Source organism: Indicator indicator, chromosome Z, assembly GCF_027791375.1.
Source record: "Indicator indicator isolate 239-I01 chromosome Z, UM_Iind_1.1, whole genome shotgun sequence".
NCBI classification, from domain to species: domain Eukaryota; kingdom Metazoa; phylum Chordata; class Aves; order Piciformes; family Indicatoridae; genus Indicator; species Indicator indicator.
In genome coordinates, this window is record NC_072053.1 from 36437755 (window position 1) to 36452603 (window position 14849).

General features: G+C 39.5%; 1 protein-coding gene across 1 annotated transcript in view; it reads right to left on the reverse strand.

Moving 5' to 3' along the window:
• Positions 1–269: 269 nt before the first annotated feature.
• FCHO2 (FCH and mu domain containing endocytic adaptor 2) overlaps positions 270–14849 on the reverse strand; it is an 89530-nt gene continuing 74950 nt past the window's right edge. Inside the window, exons 20-26 of the mRNA XM_054397861.1 lie at positions 12641–12752; positions 11900–12055; positions 9299–9431; positions 4891–5090; positions 3521–3585; positions 854–1018; positions 270–645 (exon numbers count right to left, since the gene is read on the reverse strand). Of these exons, the coding sequence (XP_054253836.1) occupies positions 623–645; positions 854–1018; positions 3521–3585; positions 4891–5090; positions 9299–9431; positions 11900–12055; positions 12641–12752 (854 nt within the window). The 3' untranslated portion in view covers positions 270–622. The remainder of the gene's footprint in view (positions 646–853; positions 1019–3520; positions 3586–4890; positions 5091–9298; positions 9432–11899; positions 12056–12640; positions 12753–14849) is intronic.

The window sequence follows — 14849 nt, forward strand, 5'->3', positions numbered from 1 at the left end:
AATGGCTGCTGTTTCTTCTTCTCTTCTGGCTGAAGATAACACACTGACCTTGGCAGCTAAGTTAACTACTTTCTGCTCTAACTAACTCTGCTTTCTGTTCAACAGGGGTCTGAGGGGGAAGCTCCTGGGAGAGGGAGGCCCCTTTGGGAGGGTCCCCTCGGGGGGAAGCAAAGGGAGATCGGTTGTGCTTTTCTGTTGATTGTATATATATTGTAAATGTTGTGAATTTTGTAAATGCAACCTTCATTTGCTTCCAGACTGGGCTAGCCTGGTTATTGTTGGGGGGGGGGGCAGAATTTCAGCTCACACTGACACATTTTGTTACAACTATGGATTACTATTTTGACTTCATCTATATAAACTTTAAAAAAATTTAAACAAATTTTTCCAGGTATTGCAGTTGATCATTTACAGACAGTGTTGAAGTTAACTTCAGTGCTATTATAAAGTAATAAAAAGTTTGCAAAATGACTTTTAAAAGTGCATTTTCTGTTCTGTAGTTCGGCCTCAAAGTAGGTTAATGTTTTGAAAAAATTAATGTATGTTGAAATAGTGTTTGAAAAGGATAGAGGGCAAGGTGAGCTTCCTGTACTCCTTTGATCCAATGACTTTCACAGGTACATCAGCAGTCTGCCATATACCGCCCTGAAAAATAAAAGTAGTTTTTTGCAGTCAGTAGATAAGTTTTTTGTCAGTACCTTCCTTGGAGCACTTTATGTAACTATGAAAAAAAAACCAAACAAAAAACCCCCTGTGAAAGTCTTCAGCCATGTTTTAACAAAAGGTAATTATTTATGCATCACTTAACAGTTTTGTATTTTATAATTTAACACTATAGAATATATTGTCTTACCAGTGGCAAATCTCTTCTTCAGGAGAGAAAGCCGATAGCCAGTGCCTACAAGCTCCACATCTACTCCGGAAAGGGTGCCTCCTTCACTAATGAATTGCACCGCAAGTGTTGCTGGTTTACTAGGTCCTTCTGAAACTTCAAATTTTGCCCTGAGGGATCCAGAACCTTAAAAATAACAAAACTGAAAAGCTGGCTGTTTTGCAAAACAAGGCAATCTCCCAAAACTTTTAGTATAAGAAGTGAAATTAACGTGGTGATTTTTGAGGGCTATTCCTAGCAGCAATCCTATGTAGATATTCAAAGAGGAGAGGACAAGTCTAGTTTTGTCCAGTACTGTTTACAGCAATGACTACTGAATGGTTTAAAGAGAAATAACACTCATCTCTGCAAGAGTATCATGAATGTGTGTATCAGACAGTCTGGTAATGGCCTGTTACCTCTGGTTGGTCCCTATAATCATTTGTGCTTGCTGCTCTGTTAGCACTTAATACCACCTGTACTTGTATGCAGTATTTTTCATTAGCAGATGTGCAAGTTCATCACAACATTTAAATGTTGTCATGATCTGTCTACGTGAATATACATGAACAAAAGCATTGGAAGAAATGCAGCTGTAGAGCAGTGTACCCAGAGGGAAGGAAGTCTTACTTTTTCTGATAAAGACAAGGTCTGATTAAATACTTTTCTCTAGAAATTTCTTATTTTTTATAGGCAGCGCTGAAGCACCATCACATTGATGCTATTAGAAAGCACTAACAGTTCAAAATTATTGTAAGTATGTTTCTATAGTCAATGTGAGCCATTAAACCTGCCCAAAACATTATTTCTAGTCTATTTTTCTAGTTTTTAAGCAAGTATTTTCTTATTCTTGCAAAATATGATGGAAAAAAGAGATTTAAATCATTAATAATGGAATAATGAATGTCAACTATTTTCACTTAAAAAGAACTTGCTACTACTAGTCAATATGAACTGCTAAATTATGAGGAAAGCAGGTAACTGAAATATTAGTGAGGTAAAAGTGGGAATTAATGCATGAAATTGCTTTATGCCATGGCTTTTTCTTGATAAATTTGGTTTAAGGTCCATTTAGTTTATTCAGTAGTGTCTGTCGTAGTTTGGGTTAACTGCTTTCCACTTTAAGTATGTAAACTCATATAGTCAAGTGCTTAGGAAGTTTGTTCTCTATCTGCAACTGAAGATCACGTAATTGTGTTGGACCATAAGGAAACAAACAAACAAACAAACAAACATTTTACCACTGTGTACAAGAGAATAAAGAAGACTTAAAGATATTTGTCCTAATATTAAGTGTTTGTGCAACTTCTCTCTTTGTTTCTAAGACCGGTATAGTATTACTTTCTCTTAAACACTGAATTGTGAGTAGTATGTGTTTATATTCAATGAAAAGGGGATGAAAGATTGTGGGAAGAGATGTAAATATAGCAGAAGCAGTGGCCTATTTGCAAGTCACATCCAAGAACACATGTAGGATGCCATCTGCACCACCGGCATTTTATGCTGCTGTGCAGGTGTATGGTAGCTCTTTGGCTGGCTGCATTTATGTTTTAGTGTATTTTTTTGTTTGTTTGTTTGCTTGTTTTTTTAAAGAAACTCCACAGCTTAAAAATGGTGGAGAGGGAAAAAAAAACAACCAACAAACAAAAACCAACAAAAAAAAAAATCAAGAAGGCTACATAATAGTAACAGAAGACAGAGGTGGCAAAGAACTGTGAGGTCAGGGAACAACAAAGTACACCAGATCATATCAACAACCTGTCAAATAAAATTATCTGATTTTGTTTGAATGATGATCACAACGTTGAAGCCTCTGCAGGAATGGAAGATGTCTTCCTTTCTCAGGCTTGTGGTATCTTTATGAAACCAGTCAGATTTAGCAGCAAATCTGTACTTTCATAATGCCCTTCATTAAATTCTTAGCAGGGCTAAAGGACTTTCCTTTGCACCACAAATTCAGTTCCCCACACAAAGTTCTGAGGATGAGATGCCTCCCTTCAGCTCCTGTTTTTTCTGCTTCAATAAAACATTGCACCTGCAGAGGCTGCAAGGGCTGTGACATCAACTGGACCTCACAGAAAGGCAGCTGGGCAGAGGACACCAATTGATACCTTACACAATGCTATATAGATGACCACTCTGGAGCAGCTGTGCACAGATTAATTTTTTTCCTGCAGTCATGTGTGGTCAGAATTAGCAACCTCAAAATGCTAGTCAAGATTCAAGGATTGCTTAGTCTGTTTCAGCAGAGGTTTTTCTAATTTTTTTTTTTAATTCCCCTCAAGTTTTCTGAGGGGAACCTCTCTTTCTACTTTATTTCAATCGTCAGTGTCTGAAAATACAAAGATACTAAACATATTTTCCTTTGAATTACCAAAGAGCATTTATGTGATTATTTAATTACTTTAGAGCTACTAACTGCTTTTAGAGGACTTCACTGTTTTTTTTTTTAAATAATTAATAAATTTGTATTTTACAATTGCTATTAAAAGAATTTCTCAGGAAGAAATTAAATGAGAAAAGATGAACAGGTAAATAGAACAGAACATGCAAAGACCTCTACGCAGGTGTGAGGAGGTAAAGGCTAAAATGATTAGTTTTTTACTGTTACAATGTTTCTGTATGAGAAAACAAAGGAGTTCAACTTGCCTCCATTCTCAGACTTCTCTGAAATGCTTGATATTTTCCAATATGCTTTCATCTGCTCTGCGTTCCTGTAAGAGAACAGTGGATTAGCAACAGGTACCAGATCCAGGATTTCCATTTCCATTCTAGTAAAACGAGTTATCATAAGTGGCACAGAGTTTAAGCTAACTTCTGACACTATGAAGGGTCAGAAAAGAGCACCAAGCACCAGAGTCTCTAAGCTGACAGGGCATTTTAACTCCTGGAGCACTACGCAGCAGTTCCATCAAAAGAAAGTTAGCAACTGAAAGCTGTGAGCAGTGCAAAGGGCTGATAGGCATTTGTGCAGCACAGATGTTAGTGGTTACTTGCAGGTCAAGTTACAAGACATTTATTTTTAATAAAACAAAACCCCACCACCTAATCCACTAAACCAAACAGGCAGCACAACACAAATACTAGAGATGCCTGGGACATGACTTTTTTTTTTAGTTAGCTTTCTAGGCTCAGCAACTACTTTGTCCAATTAACACATATCAATGAATTGCCTCTAGAAATTACCTGATAAATACATCAGATTAATTATTCTTCTGAACCTTGCTTTATAAGGTAAACTAATCTACAAGTAACAAGGCTAACAAAGCCCAACTTCCTTCAACTTATTTGCCCTCTTCATATTAAAAAGACCCTCTTTGAAATAAACAGTCCAGGAATTACATGACAGCTGGGCAAGTATCTATGTGCTGCTAAACCACAGACAGTGGCTGGATTCTGCTCACCTTTTGCTCTAGGCTTTGCCTAGTTCCACTACCCTCTGCTTGTTTTCACAAGCTTGTAGAAACATAATTACCTTAGATCTTTGCCTCACTTTCAGGTGCTACTGTAAATGCAGGCTTCTAAGGTGGTGGCAGGTAGCTAATAGTCAGATAATAATATGTTTGACTCTTGAATTGAGAGACAATGACATCTGGCTTATAAAAAGCTCCTCAGCTATTGAAATTAATTTTAAAAACATTTCAATTATAAGCTAATTTTTAAGTTAGAAACCCAAGATATCTTTTTAACAACTGCATTTTTTTCTACTCTCTCTCTAATCCTTATATTCTTATGGATATATCTATACACACACACAAAATGTTTTTAACCATTAAGAGATTTTGGTTTTGAATTACTGTATTAGAAGTATGTATCCTGTCTACTGACTGAAAGAAAGCAAACAACAAAAATATCATAAGCTGTATATTACTACTCCACTGGAATGGGTGTATATCGTCTCATTTTATTAAACAAGCAAACAAAATTATCTGTTTCTTCCTGTGACGTTTTCTGGGCTTCAACACTAATGATACATTGAAATAAATCTGAAATAATAAAACCGAAAGTATTACTCTTACCATTTTGCAGGTGGAAGTGACTGCATGTTTGTTACTCCTCCATCTACTGGTACCACAACCTGGACATTAGACAGCACACTAGGCACGTTCATAGACTCTGGGTTGTACTTATAATCCACTCTCACATCAGTAGTGCTAGCATTACATTTCCAGTAAGTTGCAAGATTCAAAGGAGTAGACTGGATGCCATTTGAAGATACCTGTAAAAAACCAAACCATTGTAAAAGAATAAACCATTGAGAAGGTAGCCTAATTAAATTTATTCCCCTTTTGGGCAGAACTGAGGAATGATAGTAATGAATGTAACTCTAAATCCTGACAAAGGATCAAGAGAGTATTTGTCCTCTGAGTCCTTAATCACAGACTTCTGAAGACTGCTGCAGTCTAAAGTAATTCCCATTCTTTTAACTTTAAACTGCAATAACTGAAATTTACACTCCTGGCCCAGAAGACTCCTTCCTGTTTTGGTTTTATAAGGCAAAAATAGTTTGAGTCTTATGTGAAGCAGGACACAAGACTAAAACAAAAGAAGCATACTTGTGGCAAAATGACTTCATCCTTAGTAGTTGTTTGCCATATCAATTTGTCTGCCCATGCAGCCAGAGCAGAGGTTAGTACCTGTCATTATGGGACAGGCAGTCAGCAAAACAGTTCTTACCTATTCAAAACATGAGGGCTGCATGCTGCTTCTGTAGCTGAGCTTGTGATACTGCACTGCCACATCTCTACCAGCTTCCTATTCTAATTGAGGAAAATCCTAGGTCATGTCCTGGTGTCCCCTCTGACCTTTCCTTGGCAGCCCAGAATCTTTTCTGTCTGCCAGGGCTTCTGCATGCCAATGCCTTATTTCTCCCTGATAGTAAAGACCTTAAATAGATAAGACACTTCCACACTACTCATTTCTGCAATCCCAGAATCATATAATGGTTTGGGTTGAAAGGCATCTTAAAGGTTACCTAGGGCCAACTTGCCCGTTTTGGGCACAGACATGTTCCACTGGATCAGGTTGCTCAGAGCCCCACCCAACCTGGCCATGAACATTTCCAGGGAGGGGAGATCTACAGCTTCTTTGGTCAACCTGGTCCAGTGTCTCACCACCCTCACTTCCTTTTATCTAATCCAATTTCTTTCTTTCATCTAATCCAAGCCTGCTCTCTTACAGCTTAAAACTATTTCCCCTGCCCTATTACTAAACTCCATGATAAAGAATCCCTCCCCATCTCTTTCTGTAGTTCTCCTTTAAGCACTGAAAGGCTGCAATAAGGTTCCCCCCACCCCGAGAGCTGTCTTTTCTCCACGATGAGCAACCCAAACTCTCCAGACTGATTCTCCCAGACCTCCTCTGGACCCACTGCAGCAGGTCCATGTCTGTCTTATGCTGGAGACCGCAGAGCTGAACACAGTATTCCAAGTAGGGTCTCACAAGAATGGAGTGGAGGGTCTGAATCACCTCCCTGACCACATTTCTTCTTATGCATCCCAGCATGTAACTGGCTTCCTGGGCTGCAAATCCAAAGTGATGTGTTTTTCCTTCCATCTTTCTAAGGAATTCTGTGTGCCCAACATGTTTTTTCTAGATTCAGTATGCCAAGGTTTTAAACTATACTGGGAGGATATGGACACTGCAATGGTACTAATAGCTGGACTGACAGGCTTATTTATTTTTTCATATAAAGAGCTGTCTCAGATGTTCAACTGTTTCAATGCAGACCTAGCAAGCACCTGTTCTCCTTTTGAGGTGAGTCTGCCTGTCTTGAATTTTTATGATAACCCCAAACATCTTGTCACAGAATAGTTGAGGCTGGAAGGCAGAGGTGCCAGAGGTGATCAGGTACAAGTACCCTGATCAAGCAGGGCCACCTTAAGTCAACTGTCCAGGACCATGTCCAGATGGCTTTTGAATATCCCAAGGGGTGGAGACTCCACCATCCCTCAGGGCAACCTGAGCCAGTGCTTGGTCACCCTCACAGGAAAAAAGTGTTTCCTGATGTTCAGAGGGACCCTCCTGTGTTTCATGCTGTGTCCAGCTCTTGTCTTGTCACTGGGCACCAATGTAAAGAGCCTGGCTCTATCCTCTTTACACCCTTCTTCAGAAATTTGTATATATTGATCTCCACTAAGTCTTCTCTTCTCCAGTCTGAAGTGTCTCAGCTCCCTTAGCCTTTCTTTATGGGAGAGATGCTCCAGTCCCTTCATCATCTTTGCGGACTCTCTCCAGTACGTCCCTGTCTCTCTTGCAATAGACACCCCAGGAACGGACAGAGTACTGCAAGTGTGGCCTCATCAGTGCCAAGCAGAGGGGCAGTATCACACCCTTTGACCTAAGAGCAATGCTTCTCCTAATGCAGCACAGGAGACCATTTGCTGCCTTTTCAGCAGGGGCACATTGCTGGCTCATGTTCAACACGGTGTCTCCTTTTCTGCCAAGCTGATTTCCCGATGGGTGGTCTCTAGCATGTATCAGAGTGCATGGGCTTGTTCCTCCCTTATTGAAGTTCATGAGTTTCCTGTAAGTCCGTTTTTCCAGTTGGTTGAGGTCCTTCTAGATATCTGAATGACCCTCTGAAGTGTTCCGAGGGTGCTCCCAGTTCTGTGCCATCAGCAAACTTGCTGAGGGGACACTTTGCCCCACCATCCAGATCATTAACAAAGCTGTTAAATGAGGCCTATAAACTCAGTATTGACCTCTGGGGTATATTGCTAGTTACTGACCTCCAGCTATATTTTATGCTACTGATCTCCACCCTCTGGGCCTAGCCATTCAGCCCATGTTCAGTCCACCCCAGTGTTTAGTCAATCAGCCTGTACCTCACCAGCTTCTCTGTGAAGATTCTGTGGGAGACAGCATGTTAAAAGCCTTCAAGAACTTTAAGCAGACAATATCCACTGCTCTCCTCTAACCACCAGGGCAGTCATTTTATCAAGTTTATCAAGCTGGTCAAGCATGACTTTCCCTTGGTAAATCCAGGCTGATGACTACTGATGACATTCCTGTCCTTTATGTGCCTGTCAATGGTTTGCAGGATGAGATGCCCATTATGCTGTGAGAGGTCTGAACGTCATATGTTCTCATATATTACAATTCATCAGCTACAGCATCCAAAACTGAAGCAATTACAAAATCAAGGACAGTACAAACACAAACTCAGAGAAGGCTTCACCAAACGCACTAAATTGAAAAAAAATGTGACTTTAGAACCATAGAATCAGCCAGGGTTGGAAGGGAGCACAAGGATCATCTAGTTCCAACCCCCCTGCCATGGGCAGGGACACCTCACACTACATCAGGCTGGCCAGAGCCTCATCCAGCCTGGCCTTAAACCCCTCCAGGGATGGGGCCTCAACCACCTCCCTGGACAACCCATTCCAGGCTCTCACCACTCTCATGGGGAAGAACTTCTTCCTCACATCCAGTCTGAATCTCCTCACTTCCAGCTTTGTTCCATTCCCCCTAGTCCTATCACTACCTGATAGCCTAAGAAGTCCCTCCCCAGCTTTCTTGTAGCCCCCTTCAGATACTGGAAGGCCACAATAAGGTCACCTCAGAGCCTTCTCTTCTCCAGACTGAACAGCCCCAACTCTCTCAGTCTGTCCTCATAGGAGAGGTGCTCCAGCCCTCTGATCATCCTGATGGCCCTTCTCTGGACACCTTCCAGCATGTCCGTATCCCTCTTGTAACAGGGGCTCCAGAACTGGATGCAGTACTCCAGGTGGGGTCTCACCAGAGCCGAGTAGAGGGGGAGAATCACCTCCCTTGACCTGCTGGCCACACTTCTCTTGATGCAGCCCAGGATCTAGTTGGCTTTGTGGGCTGCAAGTGCACACTGACAGCTCATGTTGAGCTTCTCATCCACCAGCACCCCCAAGTCCCTCTCCTCAGGGCTGCTTTCCGGCCAGTCATTGCCTAGCCTGTATTTGTGCTTGGGATTGCCCTGACCCAGATGCAGGACCCTGCACTTGGTCTTGTTGAACCTCATGAGGTTGGCTTGTGCCCACCTCTCCAGCCTGACCAGGTCCCTCTGGATGCCATCCCTTCCCTCCAGCGTGTCTGCTGCACCACACAGCTTGGTGTCATCAGCAAACTTGCTGAGGGTGCACTCAATGCCACTTTGCTAGCAAATACCTAAAGGAGCAGCACTTGAACCCTGCACACATGAATTGGAGTGACATGCTAACAAGCTGAAATGGGTCATGAATCTAAAGAAATGACACAAAGCATAGCCGGAATGCACTACGCCTAGACAAAGCCTATGCATTGTAAATAGTGCCATACCCAGCACTGCTTTAGATGAGGGATGACAGCTCATCTGCACGCTAGCAGGCAAAGAACCATTCTTTTAATTTTACTGTTGCTAATCAAGCCTGCCAAAGCTCCTTAAAAAAATTCCAAATGGAAAAAAATGTTTACCTGATACTTTAAAACATCCACATTGTAATAGGATGCAGATGGATTCTGCTCTGATAATTTCTTGAGGTAGACAGTTATAGCTTGCATGTTCATCCAAAAATCCTTAGTACTGGAGTCACTTTGTGACTGATCACTACAAAGAAAAAGAAAAGCAGGAGTCAGATGGTGACACTGAGTCTTATTATTATAGACTTACATGTTTAGAATTTTAAGTGAGAGATTTTTCCCTTTCTTCACTGTTACAAGCAAATTTTTTCTTCTCATGGTTTGTAACACATAATTGTACTTTCTTAAATATTAAGACAAATTAACTTCTTGCTGTATATGGTGAGAATTCTCCTTCCAGGTTATGAAGCAGCGAGTTTCCTCCTTGTAATGATCTACATTACAAGAAGTAGTTAATGCTCAGTTTGGATTTTACATATAACACCATGCCTGTGATATAAATACAATAGGGTGCCATAAGGATGTGTGGGAGGTGGGGATAAAAGTGGTAACTGAAAAGGAACGTTACCCAGTTTGGAATAAATCTTAAAATCATTATTAGCTTGGCCTGTGGCACAGTTTCACTAACACAGTAAATTACGATTTGTGCTTGTTTGTGTTACCATAGTTGCAAAAACCTGTGGAGAGTGTAGGCTTTCAGAATTTTTATAATGATTTTCAGATCATTATAAACAATTACTTCTCGGATAACTGCATTCAATCCGAGTAGCAATTTATTAGATCACTTCTCCATGAAGGTAAGAGTTCACGTGACAGCAGAGGCAAAATCTGCTTGGGAGCTACTGGTGCATAGAGTGCTGCAGACCAAGAACATTTTCAGTTCTGATTGCTGCAGGTTTATATAGAGTTAGGATGAAGCTTTTAAGGAAACTGTTTCAGAAACAAAATTCAAATTGCACAAGAATCTCCTACTGTCTGTAGATGCAGTGAGGTACTGCACTCATCTTAAGGGGGAGAGCAGAATATGCCTGGGGAGTGAAAACTGACAATGAGCACCTGAAACACAGTAAATATGACAACGATGGGTTGAATGTCCTGTAACAGTGACTTATGTCTGTCCAATTACCTAGATTTTGGTTCTCAATGTGCTGTTGTGATTAATGAAATTTCCATTTTCAGTAAACGCACAAACACCTACTTATCACTGCAGAGGCCTTCCACAATTTAAATAAATGAAACCAGTAGTAAAATCTTTCTGCTGCTCCACAACCAAATGCAATTTTAATCACAAATTCTGACACCACCACAAATATCACTCTTACTAAGAGCTTTAATCTCTATGAATACCAAAGAAATCACAGAATCACAGAGTGTTAGGGCTTGGAAATGACCTCTAGAGATTGAGTCCAACACTACTGCCAAAGCAGGATGATCTAGGCCAATCTGCACAAGAACGTATCCAGGCAGGCTTTTAACATCTTCAGAGGAGACTCCACAATCTCTTTGGGCAGCCTGTTCCAGTGCCCTCTCACCGTCCTATAAATAAGTGTCTCCTCGTGTTAAGGTGGAACCTTCTGTGTTGTAGCTTGTACCCATTGTTCCTTGTCCTATCATTGGGCACCACCAAAAAGAGACCATCAGCTTCATCTTCGCACCCACGCCTCAGGTATTTACAGATGTTGGTAAGATCCCTTTCTCTGCCTTCTCAAGATTAAACAGCCCCAGGTCTCTCAGCCTTTCTTCATAGGAGAAATGTTCAAGTCCTGCAATCAATCCTTGTAGCTCTCAGTTGAACTCTCTCCAGCACATCCCTGTTTCTCTTAACTGGGGAGCCCAAAATTGCACACAATATTCCATGTGTAGCCTCACCAGGGCAGAGTAGAGGGGGAGGAGAATGTCCCTAGACTTGCTGGACACACTTTTCTTAGTGTACCCCAGGATGCTGTTGGCCCTCTTGGCCACAATGATACCCTTTGCAGAGTATGATCAAAACCCCAATTATGCATGTGGTTTGACCTTCTTTTATTTCAGTAACTTAAAAAATGCAACATCTAAAAAAAGAAGAGTTGTTTTCAAATAATTTCTCCAGTAAGTGAAACAGAAAAAGCTCAGCTGAGACAGATGACTGCTAAATAATTCCAGATTTTTTTTCTTTTAAAAGATCTCTAAGAACCGATTCACCAATTATTCTACTTAATAGCAGCCTTTTTAATTAAGAATTCTTCCAAGCAGATACAGTTATGTGTCTGATCCACTATAGAAATGACACACCTTAAAAATACACTAGAGAGATTAGGTGTAGCTCCTACTATGGGTTTTCTGTTTAAAGCTACTGTTTCATGATTTAATCTTACTAAATTTAATTTAATCTTTATACTACTTTATAAAGAAATAAAATATAAGATGCAAGTAAGAACACAGCTGTACTTACAAACTATTTTGTATGATTCCTGTTATACCTGGAACAATTTTCAAGTCCAGTAATTGCTGACATTTTAAATAGTGGCAGTAGAGAGAATTGAGCTGAGCAAGATTAATTCAGGAAATTAAATATGCAAATCAACAGGACTGTAGGGAATTCTGATTTACATACACAACAACTCACATTTTACAAATAATGTAATATATTATGATAGTAATTAAAATATACAAAACCTGTATACAAGCTGCGCATTGGGAAGAATCTGATCTAGTTTGCTTGTGTTTTTCACTCGAAAGCAGAGCACAGCTGGAGATGGGTTGCTGGTGAAGACTTTAATAATCCCACTAGGGAATGATACTGTCATATCACCAGTAATCTTCACAATACATCTAGAAGAGAATGAAAACATCAGTTTCACTGCAGCTCCTTAACTGCCTAGTTTTAAATCTAATTTTAAATCAATTGGGTACTTTCACAATCTGATGAACTGAATTAAACCCAGAAAATTAATTTCAAAAGGGGTAATGTGACGAAGTACTGTCACATTCAACTTGGAAGTGAGATGAATTAAGTAAACAAAAATAAGTTTAGCTGGTTAAGCATACAGTAGTCTTGTGAAAATATTGCACAACTATGCTTAGGCAAGTAGCATAGTGAGGCACATAACAGAGAGGATGAGGTGCTTTTAAATGCCTATGTTTACATGTAGCACCTACTTGTTTATGATAAAAACCCTTCTCATTTTCAGCGTTCTTACTGAATGCATTTTTGTAAAGCAGGGATATATGAACTGCCAGTGGGATGCAGGCCAATACAGAGCAGTAACCCACTGTTGTCACTTATACCAAGGGAAAAAAACCCTTTTAATACCCCTTCTAATGTACATACATTTTCCCCAAAAATAGTAAAAGTAAAAACAATGTTCTTTCTCACTGTAACTTATCACATTCAAAACATTTCACTATTTAACTAACTTTGTGGGATCTGCTCCTTTAAAGTAGGCATTAACAGACTCAGTAAGGGCTACTGCAACAGGCAAGGTGTCCTGGTTTCCAAGGCTGACGGGGCTGGGACCACGTGAAACACCTAGAATACATACAGCGTATAGGTTTAATTTTCAAAAAGCTTAATAGAAGATTTCAGAACAGTCGACTAAGTCTGTAATTTTCACAAGAGGTTACTACCATCAAGGTCACAGAAGTGTCTGAAGTATTACTTCCAGAGTGGGTAGAAAGATATAAATACAGTGCACTACAATCATACCATCAGAACACTGCTTAGCAGCCTAAGGAAACAGGACTATCAGTATGATAGTAAATGGACGGACACAAGAAAGTACGTATGAGACAGAAGAACACTACATTAAAATGGCCATTGAAGAAAGTGAAGTCAACACATCCAAACAAAATTAGACACTGACTAGAGTACTTAATCCCTACTGTATGCTTATTGTATGGGAAAAAAATAAGTATGATAAAATAGTCACAAAAATGCAAGGCATACATTTACAGTATGCATGAACTTAAATGCAAATACATTAATATTACTCCAAATAAATAAACCATTGAACATTCTTTTAATTATTTCAGCCAACGATTATGATTCCCAAGCAGAAACTGCTGGCAAAGCCTTTGCCAACAAAACATGGTTGCAATGCATAAAATATAACCCCCAAATCAAACTTTATGCTAAGGCTTTGTTGAAATGTGTATGTGTGATTGATGAAAAAGATTTTACTCTTAACCAATTTTCTATATGTGCACTGACAATAGCAGAATTTCCACCTTTTTATTAGTGTAGCAGAGATCATCTTACTAATATTTTGTACCACTGCTAAAATAGCCTGTGTCACATAAAATTACCTATCACAAAGGAGGCACAATGCTTCTCAATTCATGAACAAAATGTGACCTTTTTTTCTCAGATTATAAAGTAGAAACAAAATTATTCTCTACAGTATTGTTTACAGCAAACTAATCCTATTTACTCTAAAACGGTGGCTATGCTTTCTGAGCTCTTTCAGAAGCAAAAAGGAAGTTGGGACCTTGTTCTTCACAAATAAATTATTAAATTCATAGATAGTGAAAAGAAATAGTAATAACAAGAAAGTAAAAGTCAAGGGTTGGTCTAATTCTGCTGCCTCGTACCTCACTGCACTAAGGTAGCAGAAAGCGTTCAGAATACTTTACAGCACCATGATGTAAAAATGGCTTAGTGCAACATTTAGGCCTTCTTAGATCAAAAGTGATACTCTAGTCACAAGCATTCATACCCCAAAATTCTTATATGAATAAACTATTCTGATGCTGGCTACAAAACGTATTTTTTTTCCCCAATATGAACAGTAGGTTGCTTTCTTTAATTCCTTCAGACAATACTTGGTTGATGTTTTCTTTCTCTCCCTGAAAACTATCAATAAAAGCTGCGATTCTCTATAGTCTCAGGAATCCAAAAATCATGATTTTGAGAAACAAATGAGCAATGGGACAATGAGTTAACAGCAACCAGAAACTCTGGTTGGTGAAATACTGAACTCTGTGAGTGTTCTCCACTAAATCTAAAATACACACTCAATGGATGTGGCACTATGTTTGCTCGAGTGTTTTACTGTCTTTTCCCCTCAGTTTACTAAGGAACAACAAACAACTGCAGAGCAGAAAGGAGGTGATTACTTTGCATTAATTATACCAGATTGTTTAAAAATGTACAAATAATATAATATTTTACTTGTAATGGCCTTTTGTGTATTTTAATGTTGGTATCTGAAAATAATGCAGAGTATTGCAAATACAAAAATAATATTCCTACCAGTCCAAGATAAATATCAACTTCTGGACTGATGAGTCAAGAGAAATAACAACAGTGTTTTACTTTTGTTGAACACCAAAGTGAAAATAAATATATGTGACTGCATACACATTTCTCTCAGATGTATTTGAGGGACTACAAATGAGATAGCTTCTCTCTTATTTGGCCTCTCCTGACTGCCACTTTTTGATTCACAGAAATCTCTCTGTTCTCCTAAAAAAATTAAAAAAAAAATCAATAAACTGAAACAAACACAACTGTTTCACCTAACTTCTAGAAGTCATTGCATTGTTGCTTTGCAGCTGGAAATACAACACAGTGCACTGGGCCTTCCGCACTTGCTGTGAGCATTCAGAAGGATGGGACATCACAGAG